Here is a 15,104-nt window from a genome sequence, read left to right as displayed (position 1 = left end):
CACCTGCTTGAAACAACACCTGCTTCTTGACCTCTGGCTTCACCAGCATATTTATTCAGTGAAACCATTTTGACAGGGTCGGTCCAGGCTCATTTGCTTTCATTAACAAATCTTACTGGTGGCACCAACTTCAAGGCACATCTCTGGGCTGACAGCGTCCGAGATGTGCCAGCATTTGTCATTTTCTAATCAAAGGGGTCAGAGTCAATGGGTGTTGACAGTTGACAGCCGTGACTGTCTGTTGTGTCAACTCCCTGCCACCCAGAGTTTCTAATGAAGAGTGTGAGGAAAAAGATTTGAGCCTCAGATTTCTGTCACAGTGGCCGTGGTGCGTGAGTCTCGGGTGACTGCTTTCCTGTCACACGTTTTGTGGCAAGGGCAAGAGGTGGGGGTGTGGACACTTCAATATGGCTTCTGGCAAACCTGTAGTAAGGGTGTATATATACACACCTATGTCTATACAGAAACACAAACACACGCACACACACACTCTCTCCGACAGAAATGTGAGGAGGATTCCTGCACAATGCTGTCACATTTTTAATAGCCAACCATAAAACCAGAGAGAATGAATGGGGGTGGGGCACCAGCATCTTCCAATAATTACCTACCTGTCTCCTCAGCTTACTCCCAGGGCTGTTACCTACAGATGTGGAGGAGAGCAGGGCAACCCCTTCCCACGGGCTGTTGGAGTGGCTGGTGGCCCTCCATTGCCACATGCTAAAGGTGACACAGTCTCATGTCTGCTCGAGGGCAGAGTGTGCTTAATTCAAAGTCCCCCTGAGTGGCAGAAGGCAAGGAGAGGAAAACTGCTGCGGCCATGGTATCCATGTTTCTGCCAAAGAAATCCATCCATGTTTATTTCTGACCCTTAAAAGAAGTTACATGAGAAAGAGATTGTAAAGTATCTCATTCTTTGCCCACAGAAATCCCAGCACACAGAAAGAGAAGGAAGCACTCAAATTAGAGGAAGCATCATGGACAGTAAATAAATGCTCTCATGTGCAAAAGAAATGGAAGTGAGGAAATTTTTCAGAATTTACTGGAAGAAGTAATGCTCCTTAGCAATAACACTGACAAAACAGTTAGAGTCAATTCTGAATTAACATAAATAGAACCATAGACTAAGGGCCCTGATATAAGGAATCGAAATAACAATGTCGTAGCCACATTGGGAGAAGTTTCTTCAGTTCCTTAGAGAAGAACTAGACATTTATGTCAAAACCTACCACATCTACTATAAATTGATTATATATATTTAGAGTAAAAATAATACACACTCAGTGCATCTAATTCTGTCTTATGGGTTTACTAATTCTCAACACATATCACTGTTGTCTTCCCAAAGTTCTGAACTGTTTGACAAGAAAATATCTGAACTGAACCCCACACGGCCCCAATACAGCAGAGAAGCTGGGGTCAGCCAGTCAGGTGTGAAGGCAGACATATGGTTTTGTTTATGTCTGGGTGTGCTCCAAGTTAGAAGAGGACATTATTCACAGATATCTATACATTAAGACAATATAGACTCAATAACAACCCTATAATGCCTAGTTGATCCAGTTGATATCATCTTTGTTATGGTCCCACAACCATTAAATAGAACATATTCTGTCGTTCAGCTTGAAATTATGAGCCTTTGTTTTTTTTTAGAATCATTTGCAGGCAGTGTCAATATCACCGAATCCAAATGCCTCATTTTATGGATGAAGAACCTGAGGCTCTAACAAGTAAAAAGGGTTGCCTAAGGCCCCACAGCTAGTCAGGAAGAGAGCTGAGGTCAGAGACCCATACTCCTGACTACCAGTCCAGCTCTCCTTACATTTCACCTTGCTAATTTAAAGGGAACCAATAAAATGAATTTTCATATACAATTATGAAAGCTGTATCTGATACAAAGATACAAAAGACACACTATCATCAATATATACAAACAATTTTTCCAACATTTAAATTTGTAATTTTTGACAAGACCAACTAAATTAAAAGGAAAACAAAGAATGCCTAGTTTTTAGTGACTCTGGTTATTGGTGACCCTGAAGTATGTGGCTGGTTGACAGGTAGCCTGGTCAAAATCATCCTTACATAACACAGCGGGAAAGGAACTTCCAGATGCCAATGCCAAGTTCACAAGCACCCAGGTAAGAATTCTATTGGACTAGCTTAACAGTATGTCATCAATAGTCTAGAATTTCCCTTACTTGAACATACAAATTTTTGCAACTTGAAAGAGCCAAAGAATGGCCCTGACATTGGGCTTTCACTTTAGCTCTCACTGTGACCCCACCTGGGGGGAGGGGAGGAGGGGGCCAGGTCAGGAATGCTGCTGAACCAGAAAGAGGCCAATGGGGCACTGATGTCTCATTATCCCCTTCCTGGTTATTTCCTACCATGGACATATTACCACCTGTACCTCACTCCCCTCACTGTCCTTCCTGACCCTCCCCCTCCATCTTTCCTTGGATTTACTATGTCCCCCTTTTTCCTTCTAGTTTCAATACTGTCCAACTGTCTAGATAGACACACTCCACGAAGGTATCTTAAAAAAAATGTTAAATGACACACTCTGCTGTTCTTATATATGAGGATAACTATCTCTATGAAGGATTTATTCCACCTTCTATGACCTCGTCTTGTAATCAATGGTATGAACTTACTAAACAACCAGTCAGGGATAGAGGCATCATCTATGGTTTTAGAAAGTTCCCCAGCCCTAACCCCTATACAAAACTTTAAAGGGATCAAATAAGAGATGTTCGTTAGTTCTGTGTCTCTAACCCAAGAGCCCAAAGCTCCAGTCTTCAGGAAGTCATACTGAGTGCCTCCCCATGAATGAAGAAATGCCTGCCATTAAGAATCTTAAAGATGTGATGATCAGAAGCATTATTATATATTTTAGAAAATCGAAACTGATGATACAATCAATCTAGAATTGTGTTATCTGATGGTGTAGCCACTAGCTATATGTGGCTATTTAGATTTAAAGTCACTAAAATGAACCAAAGTTAGAATTCAGTTCCTCAGTTACACTACCCACATTTAAGTGGCTTAATAGCCCCACATGGCACAAATATGGAGCATTTCATCACCACAGGAAGTTCTATTGGACAGTGATGCAAGAGACACACAAGGGCCCTATTACAAACCAGCAAGTAGGAAAATGCTCCTTTTTGGCAACAATCATTAGGAATTTAAATTTTAGAAGAGAACTTTACTCTTTTGACCATAGTAGTGAATTCCAGCTCCAATTCTTGAGTCAACTAGACATACTTTCTATCAAACCAGTAATTTCTAATCGTGCCCCACGGATTCCTTAGAGACTGAACAGCAGGGTGGGACAGGGAAGGGAAAAGGCAGCAAGGGCTCAGGGCTCCCACATCCCTGTTCCCATGGAGTTGTATTTAACTATCAGTTGACTCGAAGTTCGTGAGAAACATAATATATTCACTCTGGAATTTGAATTGCCCCAATTTACAGTACAATAGGGACAATAAGTAGAGAGAAGGAGATCCACCACAATCTTTGGGGACAGTCGTAAAGTCTGGTAGATTGTGTCTGTCCTGGATAAAGTCATTTTCTCCAATCTCCAGTTGGACTTTATGCCACTCTCCAATCCCCCTTTACCTCCTACTGACTCATATTGTATCGCTCCAGGTAAGCAGTACACGCCTTTTACTTTACAAAATTCCAACTCCATCATGTTGGCGCTTCGCAAAAACCCTACTTTATAATTATCTGGGACTAATGAAGTTAACTAATGCGATCTCTGTCAAGCTCTTTTCCTTTTGTCCAACATTTCTCGATACTCATCCTTTATTCCTTTCTTACTATCTTCACAGCTACTCTCCACACTTGTGTATTTCATATTATTCCCACCTATTTAATAAATAGAGCTCCAGAAATGGCTCTATTTATTATCCTCACTTTCATCTTATTTTCAATCTCATCTTTACCACTGAATTCTTTCTCTCTGATCAGAAGCATTCTTACATGTGCTAAAAAAAAAATTTGTTTTAAAGGAGCAAAACCAAACACAAGGGCCGGCCCGGTGGCTCAGGCGGTTAGAGCTCCATGCTCCTAACTCCGAAGGCTGCCGGTTCAATTCCCACATGGGCCAGTGTGCTCTCAACCACAAGGTTGCCAGTTCAATTCCTTGAGTCCCGCAAGGGATGGTGGGCTCTGCCCCCTGCAACTAAGATTGAACACGGCACCTTGGGCTGAGCTGCCACTGAGCTCCCGAATGGCTCAGTTGGTTGGAGCGCATCTTCTCAACCACAAGGTTGCCTGTTCGATTCCTCGACTTCTGCAAGGGATGGTGGGCAGTGCCCCCTGCAACTAAGATTGAACACAGCACCTTGAGCTAAGCTGCCGCTGAGCTCCCGAATGGCTCAGTTGGTTGGAGCGTGTCCTCTCAACCACAAGGTTGCCGGTTTGACTCCCGCAAGGGATGGTGGGCTGTGCCCCCTGCAACTAGCAACAGCAACTGGACCTGGAGCTGAACTGCGCCCTCCCCAGCTAAGACGGAAAGGACAACAACTTGAAGCTGAATGGCACCCTCCACAACTAAGATTGAAAGGACAACAACTTGATTTGGAAAATAGTCCTGGAAGTACACACTGTTCCCGAATAAAGTCCTGTTCCCCTTCCCCAATAAAAAAAGGGGGTGATATCCATAACTTCGTTCTAGAAGCTTCTTTAACAAAAAACAAACAAACAAACAAACAAAAAAACCTTTCCTGCTCCTCTACTGAGCTGTGGTCCTTTTCTCTTCCCTCCACCAAAATTCTGAACATTAATCTATACTGTCCACCAATACCTTCCTTATCCCTTTGTGCCCTGATTTCTGCCCTGAGACACTTTGTTCAGGCTATCTTCAAAGCTACTAGTGACCTCCTTGTTATTAAGTGTGCAGATCCATTTTTCTCAGGATTGAACCATCTCAGCCTCCACAGCATAGAGAACACTGAATGACCACCTCCCTTCCAGGAATCTCTCTCCTCCCTGGGCTTTCCTGATGCTGCTCCCTTCTCGCTGACCACAACTCTTCCGGTTGTGTTCTCCCCACTCCCGACCTAGACAGATACACCCTGCAGGATCTGTGGACATCCCTCTTCCTATCTTATCCTATTTGCACTTCCCAAGTTGTCACATGTGGTTCTGAATATCATTTATTTTCCAATGGCTGCTCTCCTTAATTTCAGTCCAGTATTTCTGTCAATCTGCTGGATATATTTATATGAAGGGTGCTCTTGCAAACTCAACATGACCAGAGCCCCCTCAAACCCACTCCTGCTCCTAAACCCACAGTTTTGTGAGTGGGTCCTTCATCCTTCCAGATGCCCCACCCTCTCAGGTACTCTTGAACTGTCAATTCTAACTCTTTCATGTTTGGCCCTCTCCTGCCATTCCCACTGCTGAGCCCTATTTCAGGTTCCCACTAACCTTCTCCCCCAAGTGCTGCCTGTTATGGCAGCCAAAGAACCCTTGGACATCACCATGAAATTTATTCTCTTTCTCAAAAGAGATTATCAGTATGTGACCCCTGTTTACTGCCGTAAGGGGGATACTGCAAGGATCTTTATGAACCTTCCCAGAAGACAGCCTGTGCATGTTACAGATACAAGAAAGCATGTACTGTTGTCACAGTCCCTGTAAGAAGTCAATATGAGTCTACAAGTTATGCTTGCTTGGTTTTTACTATTTCCTCCCTGCCATTGTCCCAACTGACATGAGAGTTGTGACAGAATGTTACCCATCATTTCTGCTAAGCCAGAAGCAATGAAAGGTATGAAAACATTCTCCCCTCCTCCTTTCGCCTGCTCACACCTCCCGTGTCTGTGGTGGTCTTGGACCAATAACCCAGATGCCCAGCACCAGGCAGAGTGCAAGGGCAAGAGGGTGACTTCCAAGAATCCCACAGCTCTGCATTTTATAGAAAAAAGCAGGGCAGTAAAACCTGTGAGCTGCTCTCTGTCTGTCAGTAGTCTGACACTTCCATCTCCGATGACAGGAAAAAATAACAAAAGTAATGTCTGGCCAGTAGGGAAGTAGCCCTAATTTGGGCAGAATTAAGATCTGTCACACACAGTCTCTGTTCTCCACATGACTTTGCTCACCATTATCACACTAATTTTTCTCACATACACTTCTGATTATTCATCACTTAAGAACCATAAATGGTTCCATATTATTTATAGAATAAAGTTACATAATCCCAGTTCTTGAGAACCAAAAGTGGTCAATTCACTTACTTCAAACCCTCCCAATTTTATAATAACAATCTGAATCCAGTGAGGTTAACTGACTTTCTCAAAAATTATTCTGTTACCTAAATGTTGATATTATGCATGCAAGTGTGGCATGTTTTTTATCTTAACCATTTTCCCATAGTTCAAAGTAGCCTTTCTTCATTAAATATCTTGAATGAGCTAGAACGTGCTAGAAAGTGGCACTTAACCTTTTGAGGGACAATGTGAGTTTTAACAGTTTTGCCCACATATCTGAGTAAAAGCAGACAAACTAGGTGTTACTGAAGCAATAAAGAAAATATTTTCACTTATAGGCAATGAATAGCACTCAGAAGGACCATGTTCTCCCTTATAAATGTGGGCAGGAAGCAAAGAGAGGAGAAAAAGAAAGAATGTGTGGAAATAATTGAGAAAATTCATAACATTCAGTGAAAATGATTCTATTTTTTCCTTATAAAGAATAATTTAAATGACATAATTACAGAGTCCAGGGAACTATATTTAAATTCCTCAGGGGCATGTGTTTGACTTCCTCATTTCCAGAGAAAATGAGAAGCTTATTTTGGTTTTTGTACTCACTCTTTTTTTTTTCCCCACCCGTCCAAATAGGATTGAGATGTTTGACAAAGTAAAACCCTTGTACAATGGAAATTAGATTCTAGCAAAACAAGAAGCTGTGTGAAGTCCTTCATACACTGCAAAATCAAATGTTCCCATTTTTTTTCCTCCCGACATTAGAAAGGCACAAAAATAAAATCAGATCCAACTCTCAGTTTCTATTTTGAGCAGAGGTTTGAAATGCCATCAGCTTAGATTAATGTGGTATGTATTAGTCACCTTGCATAAATATGTTTCACTTAAAGGGAACCCAACTGAATGTATTTTCTTAAATGATCACATGCTAAGGACGTGGCACATCCCTTTTAGATAAAGAACTCAATTTTCCTTGCCTATATTTTATAAATATCCAAACAACCGCAAACTTATAGCTCTAAGGTAAGAGACTCCCATGAAAATCATCTGATCAACTTCCAGAGCTGCCTGCCTTAATGTTTCACAAATTATATATGTTTAAGTGTAATGCTCGGAAAGGTACTTACCACACAGGAGAGCGCTGACTATAAAACTTTAGGAATGAATGGATGTCATCTCCCTGGCTTAGATGTTATCACTGCCCCTTCCTGACCCCATGCCAGACACAGTTAATCCATCATGGCCATTTCCCGACTGAGCTTTTAAATCCTTCTCCATACAGAGCTTCATGAACAGGGCCAGTGGATGGGAATGGCCAAAAGAACTTTATTATTATTGTGTAAGGCCGTGTTCTAAGCACTTCCCACCTACTAACTCCATTTAATGTTCCCATCAATCCTATGGTGGTTTTTGTACTTACTTTATTTATTATTATTGACATTATTATTATTTTACAATGAGGAAACCAAGGCACAGAGAGATTAATAAGTAACTTGTCCTGAGTCACAGGCTAGTAAATGGCAGAGGCAGGGTGCAAACCCAGAAAGTCTACCTCCAGAGACCAGGGTCTTCACCACCATGCTATGACGTCTGCTAAGAAGTGAAAGTCCACATAGAGAGAAGATGGGATTTTAACCTTCTTTTATAGAAATTTTTGAACATACAAAAAAGGTGAAGTAAATAACATAATGAACTCTCTCAGTTCCACCATCCAGCTTCAAGGATTATCAAAAACTTGCCTATCAAAAGCTGCCCAAATCACTCTCTAAGGACTTCCTTGTTCTACACTCTTGTCACATTCTTTTACTGTTGTTTTGCCATTGGTTTTGTGTTTTGCTTTGTTTTGTTCCTTTGCTGGATTGTTCAGCAAATCCACAACATTGTCATTACCTAAAACCAGTGTGGAGCAATTGGATCCAAAGATACAATGCAGAAGGGCTGAGACAGCCAGGAGAGGGCCCGAGGGTGGTGTGGTCTTTTTCCACCCCCACTCCGGAGAAGAAGATGCTTCCTCCTTCATGTATGTCCTCCCCGACCTGCCCACCAAATGCTGTGCCCTCTCCAACCACAGCCCCACTAACCGCCACAGCCCCACTAACCGCTCCCTGCATGGCTGCGTCTGCACACTCCTATCTCCCCACTGGTTCTAACTTCACAAGCGCAAGGATAACGGTGTCCGCGTCACAGCAGCTGTGGCACCGAACTCCATTCTCACCCAATAACAGATGCTGAAAGAGTACAGATAGGGGAAGGCCAAATGGCCAATCTGATCTTAACAAAGCGAGACAGCCAAGAAAAAATGGGCAGTTCAACTAGAAGTGATTTTTACTATAAATAGAAATATTATCCCCAAATTTCAGTTTACCTTACAACCATAAATGGCCAACTTTCTTAAACACAAAACAAAATACATTTACATTCTAATCTCATCTCTGGGTGGACCTGGTCCATGTCTGAGTGTTGTGAAAGAGAATATACAATGTCAATAAGGCTTAATCTCAAATAGGCAATAGCGTCTCTGAAATCTGACCTCACAGGTCCCTTCCAGCTCCTTTTTCCATGAATAAAAAATGACTCCCTCTCTGCCAAGGGAACATGAGACAGGCTAATGGCTATTTCACCAGGAGTTATTAATAACACTTCTTGTCAACTCTGGCCTTATTTAGAATGCATGCCAGATATAAAAAAATAAAACATGTTATGTGTATAAATGTATTTTATAGTATTCATGAGCATAAACACTGAAGTTAGCATTGCAAAAGGCTTTCATATCAACCTTCATTTTCATTGATTAATCCTCCAAAAAGGCTAGTGATTTTCCAGTTCTGATTATCCCCAGAACCCAAATCCTGTTCAATAAAGAACGTGCACTTATTTAAGTAGTAAAACAAGAAATAAAACTCTAGAATTTAATGAGAATATCTAATGTCTTCAAGTAGAGATATTTAATTTTGGAAACTTTGAAATTCTCTCATGAAAAACCTCAACAATAGGGTTTTAGCCCAATTCTTTTTAAATGGCTAATTATATTCAAAGAGATATATAGATTAGCAGACATTTGTGAGATTATTAGGTCTGTCTACATGATAATTTATCTCTGAATAGAATTACACTTTAAAGGACCTATTATCTTTTCTATTCTTTGAGTTGTAAAAATTATCTGTGGGTACAGCAGAGTCAATGGAAGCAACATTTTAGAGATTCTAGAAAATTGTGAAAACCACAATGATGAACTTCACCAACTCTCAAGACCTGCAAAAGTTTTGATAAAGTGAAAATGTTTTCCCAATGCAAAATACTTCAGAAAGCTGTCCAAGTTACTCTCCAAGGTCTCTCATGTTCCATACTCTTACCTAAGAGAAAATGTTTCTATTGGGAGAGAATGTCTCTTGAAATTCTACTATTTACTGTAAAGGCCATGCTAGGTAGCATGAGGGATACTAAAATTATGGGAACATAGCTGTTATCCTCAAAACCTTACAATCCATAGAGGAGACAAGACATAGAAACAAATAATTGCAATAAGACGGTATGTGATAATCCACAAAAAAATGATGCAAGCGAGGGGCTGGAGAAGTTCCCAGGAGAAAAGCTCATTTTGGGTTCACAGTTGAAGGAAGGCTTTTTTTTTTAAGAGGAAATGATATTTGAATTGCACCTGAAAATGACATAATCTACAGAGAGATTTGGGGCAGGGGAGAGCATTGCAGAGATGAATGGTTCACACCAAGACCCAAAGGCAGGAATGTACAAAGCGCTCAGAGAAAAATGTGCATAATTCTGGTTGGCTAGTTGAGGGTGTGTGTCAGGGAGATGGTGTGTGGGGAAGGTGAGAAGGAGCTGGGCAGGTCAGGGAGGACCTGGAACATCCAGGACCTGGAACAGGGACACAAATCAAAACAGGGTTGAAGGGAAAATGATCTAGTGCCTGATGGATTAGACAGTGAAGACATACGGAGAAGAGTTTAGGTGAGAACTATTATTAAAACTAAGATGATTAAAACTAAGATGATGAGGTGAGAAGACTGCGAGTGGGGTAAATGTGAGAGAGTAAGAATTGGTCAGATTTGATCACTGAAGACAAAGGAAAGCAGAAAGAAGGGGAGAGATAATGCTGGTTCTAAAATGTCCAACCTCGGTAGCCAGGAGATGCTAGATATCATTAGAAGATAGAGCAACTTTGAGAGGAGGTATGGGTTGGTAAAAAATAATGGAAGATTCATTTTTGGGGAAATGTTCAGTTTGAGGTGGCTTGAGCTACCCAGTTGAAGATATTTGGAAGGTCCTTTGAAATGTAGGTGAGTCATTCTAGAGAGAGGACGGGGCTGGAAATACAGATTCAGTATCATGTCCCAACTGCTAACAGCTGACGCTGTGATGGCCAAAGGGAAGACGAAAGAATTGAAGTGGATGCGTTGTAAGAACAAACCTGGGAAGCTCAAACACACAGCCCTCAGTATTCAGGAGACAGACAACGTAATGAATGGGCAGGCTACACCAGGAATGGCAATCCCTTAGGTTCAGGAGGTTTCCTGGACCCACCCACAGCTCCGCTAGAAGTAGCTCCCAGAGCACACCTCCACCTCCCCAAACACTGCCCAGCTTGCAAGCCCTGTGAGAAACTCCCTGCCCCCGCAATCAGAAATCATCCCTCCACCCCAACTCACGACCTCTAGCCAACTTGCTATCATTTTTAAGGCTGAGGGCACATCCATCCTAGTTTCATGGTCATTTATACAAATGTCAGTCTCTGTCCACTTCCTCACATACGTTCCTACTTCCCCAAACATTCTACTACTTCCTGCACCGAGAAAATGCAGGGAGAGAAAACCTTCATTTTTCTTTTGGACTTCTCTTTTCAAATTCTCTGTCTATGATTTCTGGTCTTAGCTCACCCCATAGAGAAAACATGACGGTATTTAAAAAGAGAGGAGGTGGAGGAGAAATTGGGCAGGATAGCTGCAAAAGTCACTTTCTTTATATTCTTTTCTGATGTTTTCTGTTTCTTGAGCACCCAATGGGTTAGGTGCTCTTCAGAATACACGACATAGGATCCTCCACATAAATTATTCTACCCTTGGGTGATATGATCTATATTCATTCATGACTAATTCATGAAACCCTAAGTCTTCCTATTTCCCCGCCACACACACACACCCAAAGTTTTAACTTTAAATTACACTTACTTACCCACTGAGAAAATCAAGTCTACAGCTAACTGCCGATAAACCTGACAACTAGGTATACTTTAGTCTACAGTACGTTAACCAACACTAAATTCTAGAGTAATTATTTTTCCCTAACTTTCTATTGGCTAAGGTACATATTGGAGATTTCTGCTCCTTCTCTGAAAACTATAAAAAAAAATGATGAGCAACATACTGGGTCAGACCTGCTATGATTTTAAGTTTAAATTTGTTTCAAGTTAGAGAATTAGTTTTCTCCTGTTCAATTCAATCTTAAAGCTATGGGTCACTAAGTAGTGTGATTTCAAGTTCTATTTGAGCTTCTAGATGGGCCAACCTCATAATCTTCACGCGGTGGGCAAACCTGCAAAGGAAGGGAGGTGCCAAGAACTGTCTTCTGCAGAGCAGTGATCACACAGGGTCTGTATTAATCCAGAGAAACTGGGCTGCTAGTCGGGAAGGGCAGGGGGCAGCCTGAGCCCACCTAAAGCACATTCTGACAAGGAGAGCCGTCTTCTGCACAAAATGGAATGCTCCCGCCACTGACAGTGTTCACGCCCTTAAAGCTCCCTGCTGACCACACTGGAAGGGCTGAGGACAGGTGGATTCGGCCTGGGGCGACTCTCTAGGCAACTCGGACTCTAAAATTTGCTTCATTGGAAGAAAAGGCTTCAAATCATGGGTGGGTCTTTCCCCTCCATGGCAGCTTTAAGAACTAACTAGAGGAAAGAGAACACAGGCCCAGGACCCCAAGCGAGCCATCCTGATCTCAGTTTGCTCAGCTATACAATGAGGGGGTGGACTGGATGCTCAGAGGCCATCAGGTTCGAAGGACCTACAGACATAATCCACTTACCCAGATCTGCTCTATTTGTCAAACCTTGTCACATAGGAAGCCACTGCCCACTGGGGTGGCACTGACGGCACAGAGCCCGAGCCCTGTGTGGAGGGCTGACGAGCAGAAAACAGCTGAGACCACATCCAGGGGACTCACGGCGCCCCCTCTCCACACTCATCCTCACTTGTCCCTCAGAACCCAGGAAATTAGGTAGGCCAAAATAAGTAGACAGACCAAAAAAAAAAAAAAAAAGAGTTGCAGCTAAGCCAAGGTGGCCCAGGAAACATTGAGGACTTAGAATCACTTAGAAGTGTCCCAAATTTATCATGCCACAGTCACTGTGGGACCTGTTCAGACTGTTTATAGGCACGCGAGTATCTAAATATATGAGCTGCATGTTTGCAAAGAGTTCCTCAGTATAGTCCCATTTTAGATTTTGAGACATCTACTGTGCCACGATGTAATCGCTAATGACAGAGGTTTTCCTAAAATGAATCCGGTGGGAAAGTGATGTCTGGAGAAAGACCAACATTCCAAGGAACAAAACAGGAAGCAACTCTGATATCGTGTGAGCCGTTTCTAGGAGCTAAAGCAGCAAGGCTCTGCTCCGAAGAGGTCATCGAAGGACTGGCTGCTCTTTCAGGAGCCTCATGTTTTACTTCACCCTGTCATCAAAGCAGCACCGCTCCAGTAAGGGACATACACACATTGTTCTTGACATTCCCTCTCATAACAAGTATACGCATAATGGTTAATGGTACGGAGACAGCAATTCAAATGGGTGTGAAGTTTATCTGGGGTTCACTGATGAAGTACAAACTTTATGCATCGTGACATGACAAATAAAAATCAATTCTAACATACTGTTTTTAAAAACAGAAAATTCTGAATAGAGTAGATATTGCTTTCAATATGAGGTCTTTAAACTAAGAGTTATTTTCTCTGGCACATAAGCCCTGGGGGCTCAGGGATTCCCTGTCTAGTATCCTTTGAAGCAGGGGTGATTAAAAATGCCCTAAACACACCTGGAATTATTCTGTCCACAACTGTCAGCCTTCCTTTAGCAAAAGCTGCTGCCAAAGGCACGAGATTTTAGTCAGCTTGAGGTTAATTTTTTTTTAAGGACTCAAAACCTTAACTTTTTCCTTGGAAAGATATATACCATATGAGATATTTTTCCTTTGTACTCCCTCTAAAAGAGAAATATGCTACTGGGAATTTTACTACTAAAAAGGGTGACAAGTGATTGCTTCTATATTTAAAGATCTTCAGACTGGGAATACACACATGCATATCTAAAAATACGAGTTACACATTTGCAAATAGTTCTTTATTATAGTCACATTTCAGATTTTTAGACACCTACTGTGCCATGATGTCAGCCCTAAGTACACCGGTATTCCTAAAATGGATCTGGGGGAGGTAGACCTGACCACAACACCTTCAGGAAACCAAGCCAGCAAAGAACCTCTTAGAAACTGCTTACAAACACATCAAGATAAAGGAAAATGTAATGCATTACTTCTAGGAATAACCAGGAAAACCAAAATTTAAAACTGTAAATATACAAACGTTCCACACACCATCTCTGTAAACCCAAGAAAGGATTAGAAAGAACAAGCTTGGAGAAAGGAAACTGAAAAAAACAATATAACCAATCTCATTCTCAACCTCTCTCTCTCTCCCCCCCCCCCCCCACATCCTCCAAGTTTCCAAATTGATTCAACTTCTATAATCCCTTCACAACAGCGCTCCACAGGGCAACCTGTCAGAGCTTCCCGGCCCTCAGGCAGACTCTTGCTAACCAGCATCTGAGACGCCCTGGCTTCAGAATCAGTAACAACAACCCTGAAGTTGACAGGGCTGAGACAGGGTTGGTTGTCAAAGTTCAGCCGAGTGGGGCAGCCTTTGGGTCATCGTTAGGGACACCGGTTGCTATGAGGCTATCCATTCATACTTTAAAATACAGCTTCCAACACCCATCTCAGGAACCAGGCCTGGACGGCACCCATCTCGGTTAACACGGCCCTTCCGGGGCACAGACTTGCAGACCCTCAGCTGTGCTTTCCCATGTAGAACGTCATCCCGGTCGCGTGATCCGCCGGTATGCAGGCACTGCAGGTACTCACAGGTGCCTGTGATGATTTTCCCATTAATACTTCACGTCTAACATGTTTCGTCACAGCACAACGTGGTAACCCCTTTTTTTGGATCTTTGACTTCTTACTTATTATCCACGAAACAAAGGGCTCCTGCGATCAGTCCCTGGATGATTCATGTTTTAGATTCATGAGGAGTTTAAAAGTCTTTTTTCCAGCACATTAATTCCCCATAACTGAGAAAATGCTAGTGCCAAACGGGCTACTTTTCTTCCGTAGATTATTCTTAAAACCCCAATAATGGCAGCTACAGGTAGTCGACCCAAATTGTTAGCCTACCACATGAAGAAAAGGAAGCCTGTCCCCCCTCTCCCCGCCCCCTCCCCCCCGCCCCCCACGTGCGGAGAGGCGCCTGCCCGCAGGAGAACGCCCACTTACGCGGGGCCAGGCGGCTGGACTCGGGCGGCGCGCTGTCCACGGCCTGCGAGCTGGAGACCGAGGGAGACACGCCGGAGCTCCGCACGAAGCCGAACGCCGCCAGCTTGGCGGCCGGGAGACGCGCGTATCCAGGAGGGCGAAGGCCCGATTTCGGCAGGCTGGATTTTGCAGCATTCGAACTGGAGACTTTCTTTAAATCTGCAAAAATAAACCCAAACAAACCAACAAAAAGTCTCAGTTGACAGCAAGATAGAGAATACACCCAGTGTGAGTATGAACCCACTCTGTCAAAAACAGACCACAAGGCATCTTGCAGGGTCCG

General features: G+C 42.7%; 1 protein-coding gene across 3 annotated transcripts in view; it reads right to left on the bottom strand.

Moving 5' to 3' along the window:
* Positions 1-15,104, bottom strand: part of MTUS2 (microtubule associated scaffold protein 2) — a 526,534-nt gene that overhangs the window by 281,879 nt on the left and 229,551 nt on the right. For all 3 annotated transcript variants that reach the window (XM_074330067.1, XM_074330069.1, XM_074330068.1), the window contains one exon: positions 14,783-14,980. In XM_074330067.1, coding sequence (XP_074186168.1) covers positions 14,783-14,980 — 198 coding nt within the window. The remainder of the gene's footprint in view (positions 1-14,782; positions 14,981-15,104) is intronic.

The sequence above is a fragment of the Rhinolophus sinicus genome, linkage group LG04 (genome assembly GCF_036562045.2).
Source record: "Rhinolophus sinicus isolate RSC01 linkage group LG04, ASM3656204v1, whole genome shotgun sequence".
Lineage (NCBI taxonomy): Eukaryota > Metazoa > Chordata > Mammalia > Chiroptera > Rhinolophidae > Rhinolophus > Rhinolophus sinicus.
The sequence above is the reverse complement of the archived record's forward strand: the minus strand, read 5'-3'. Positions and strand labels throughout refer to the sequence as shown.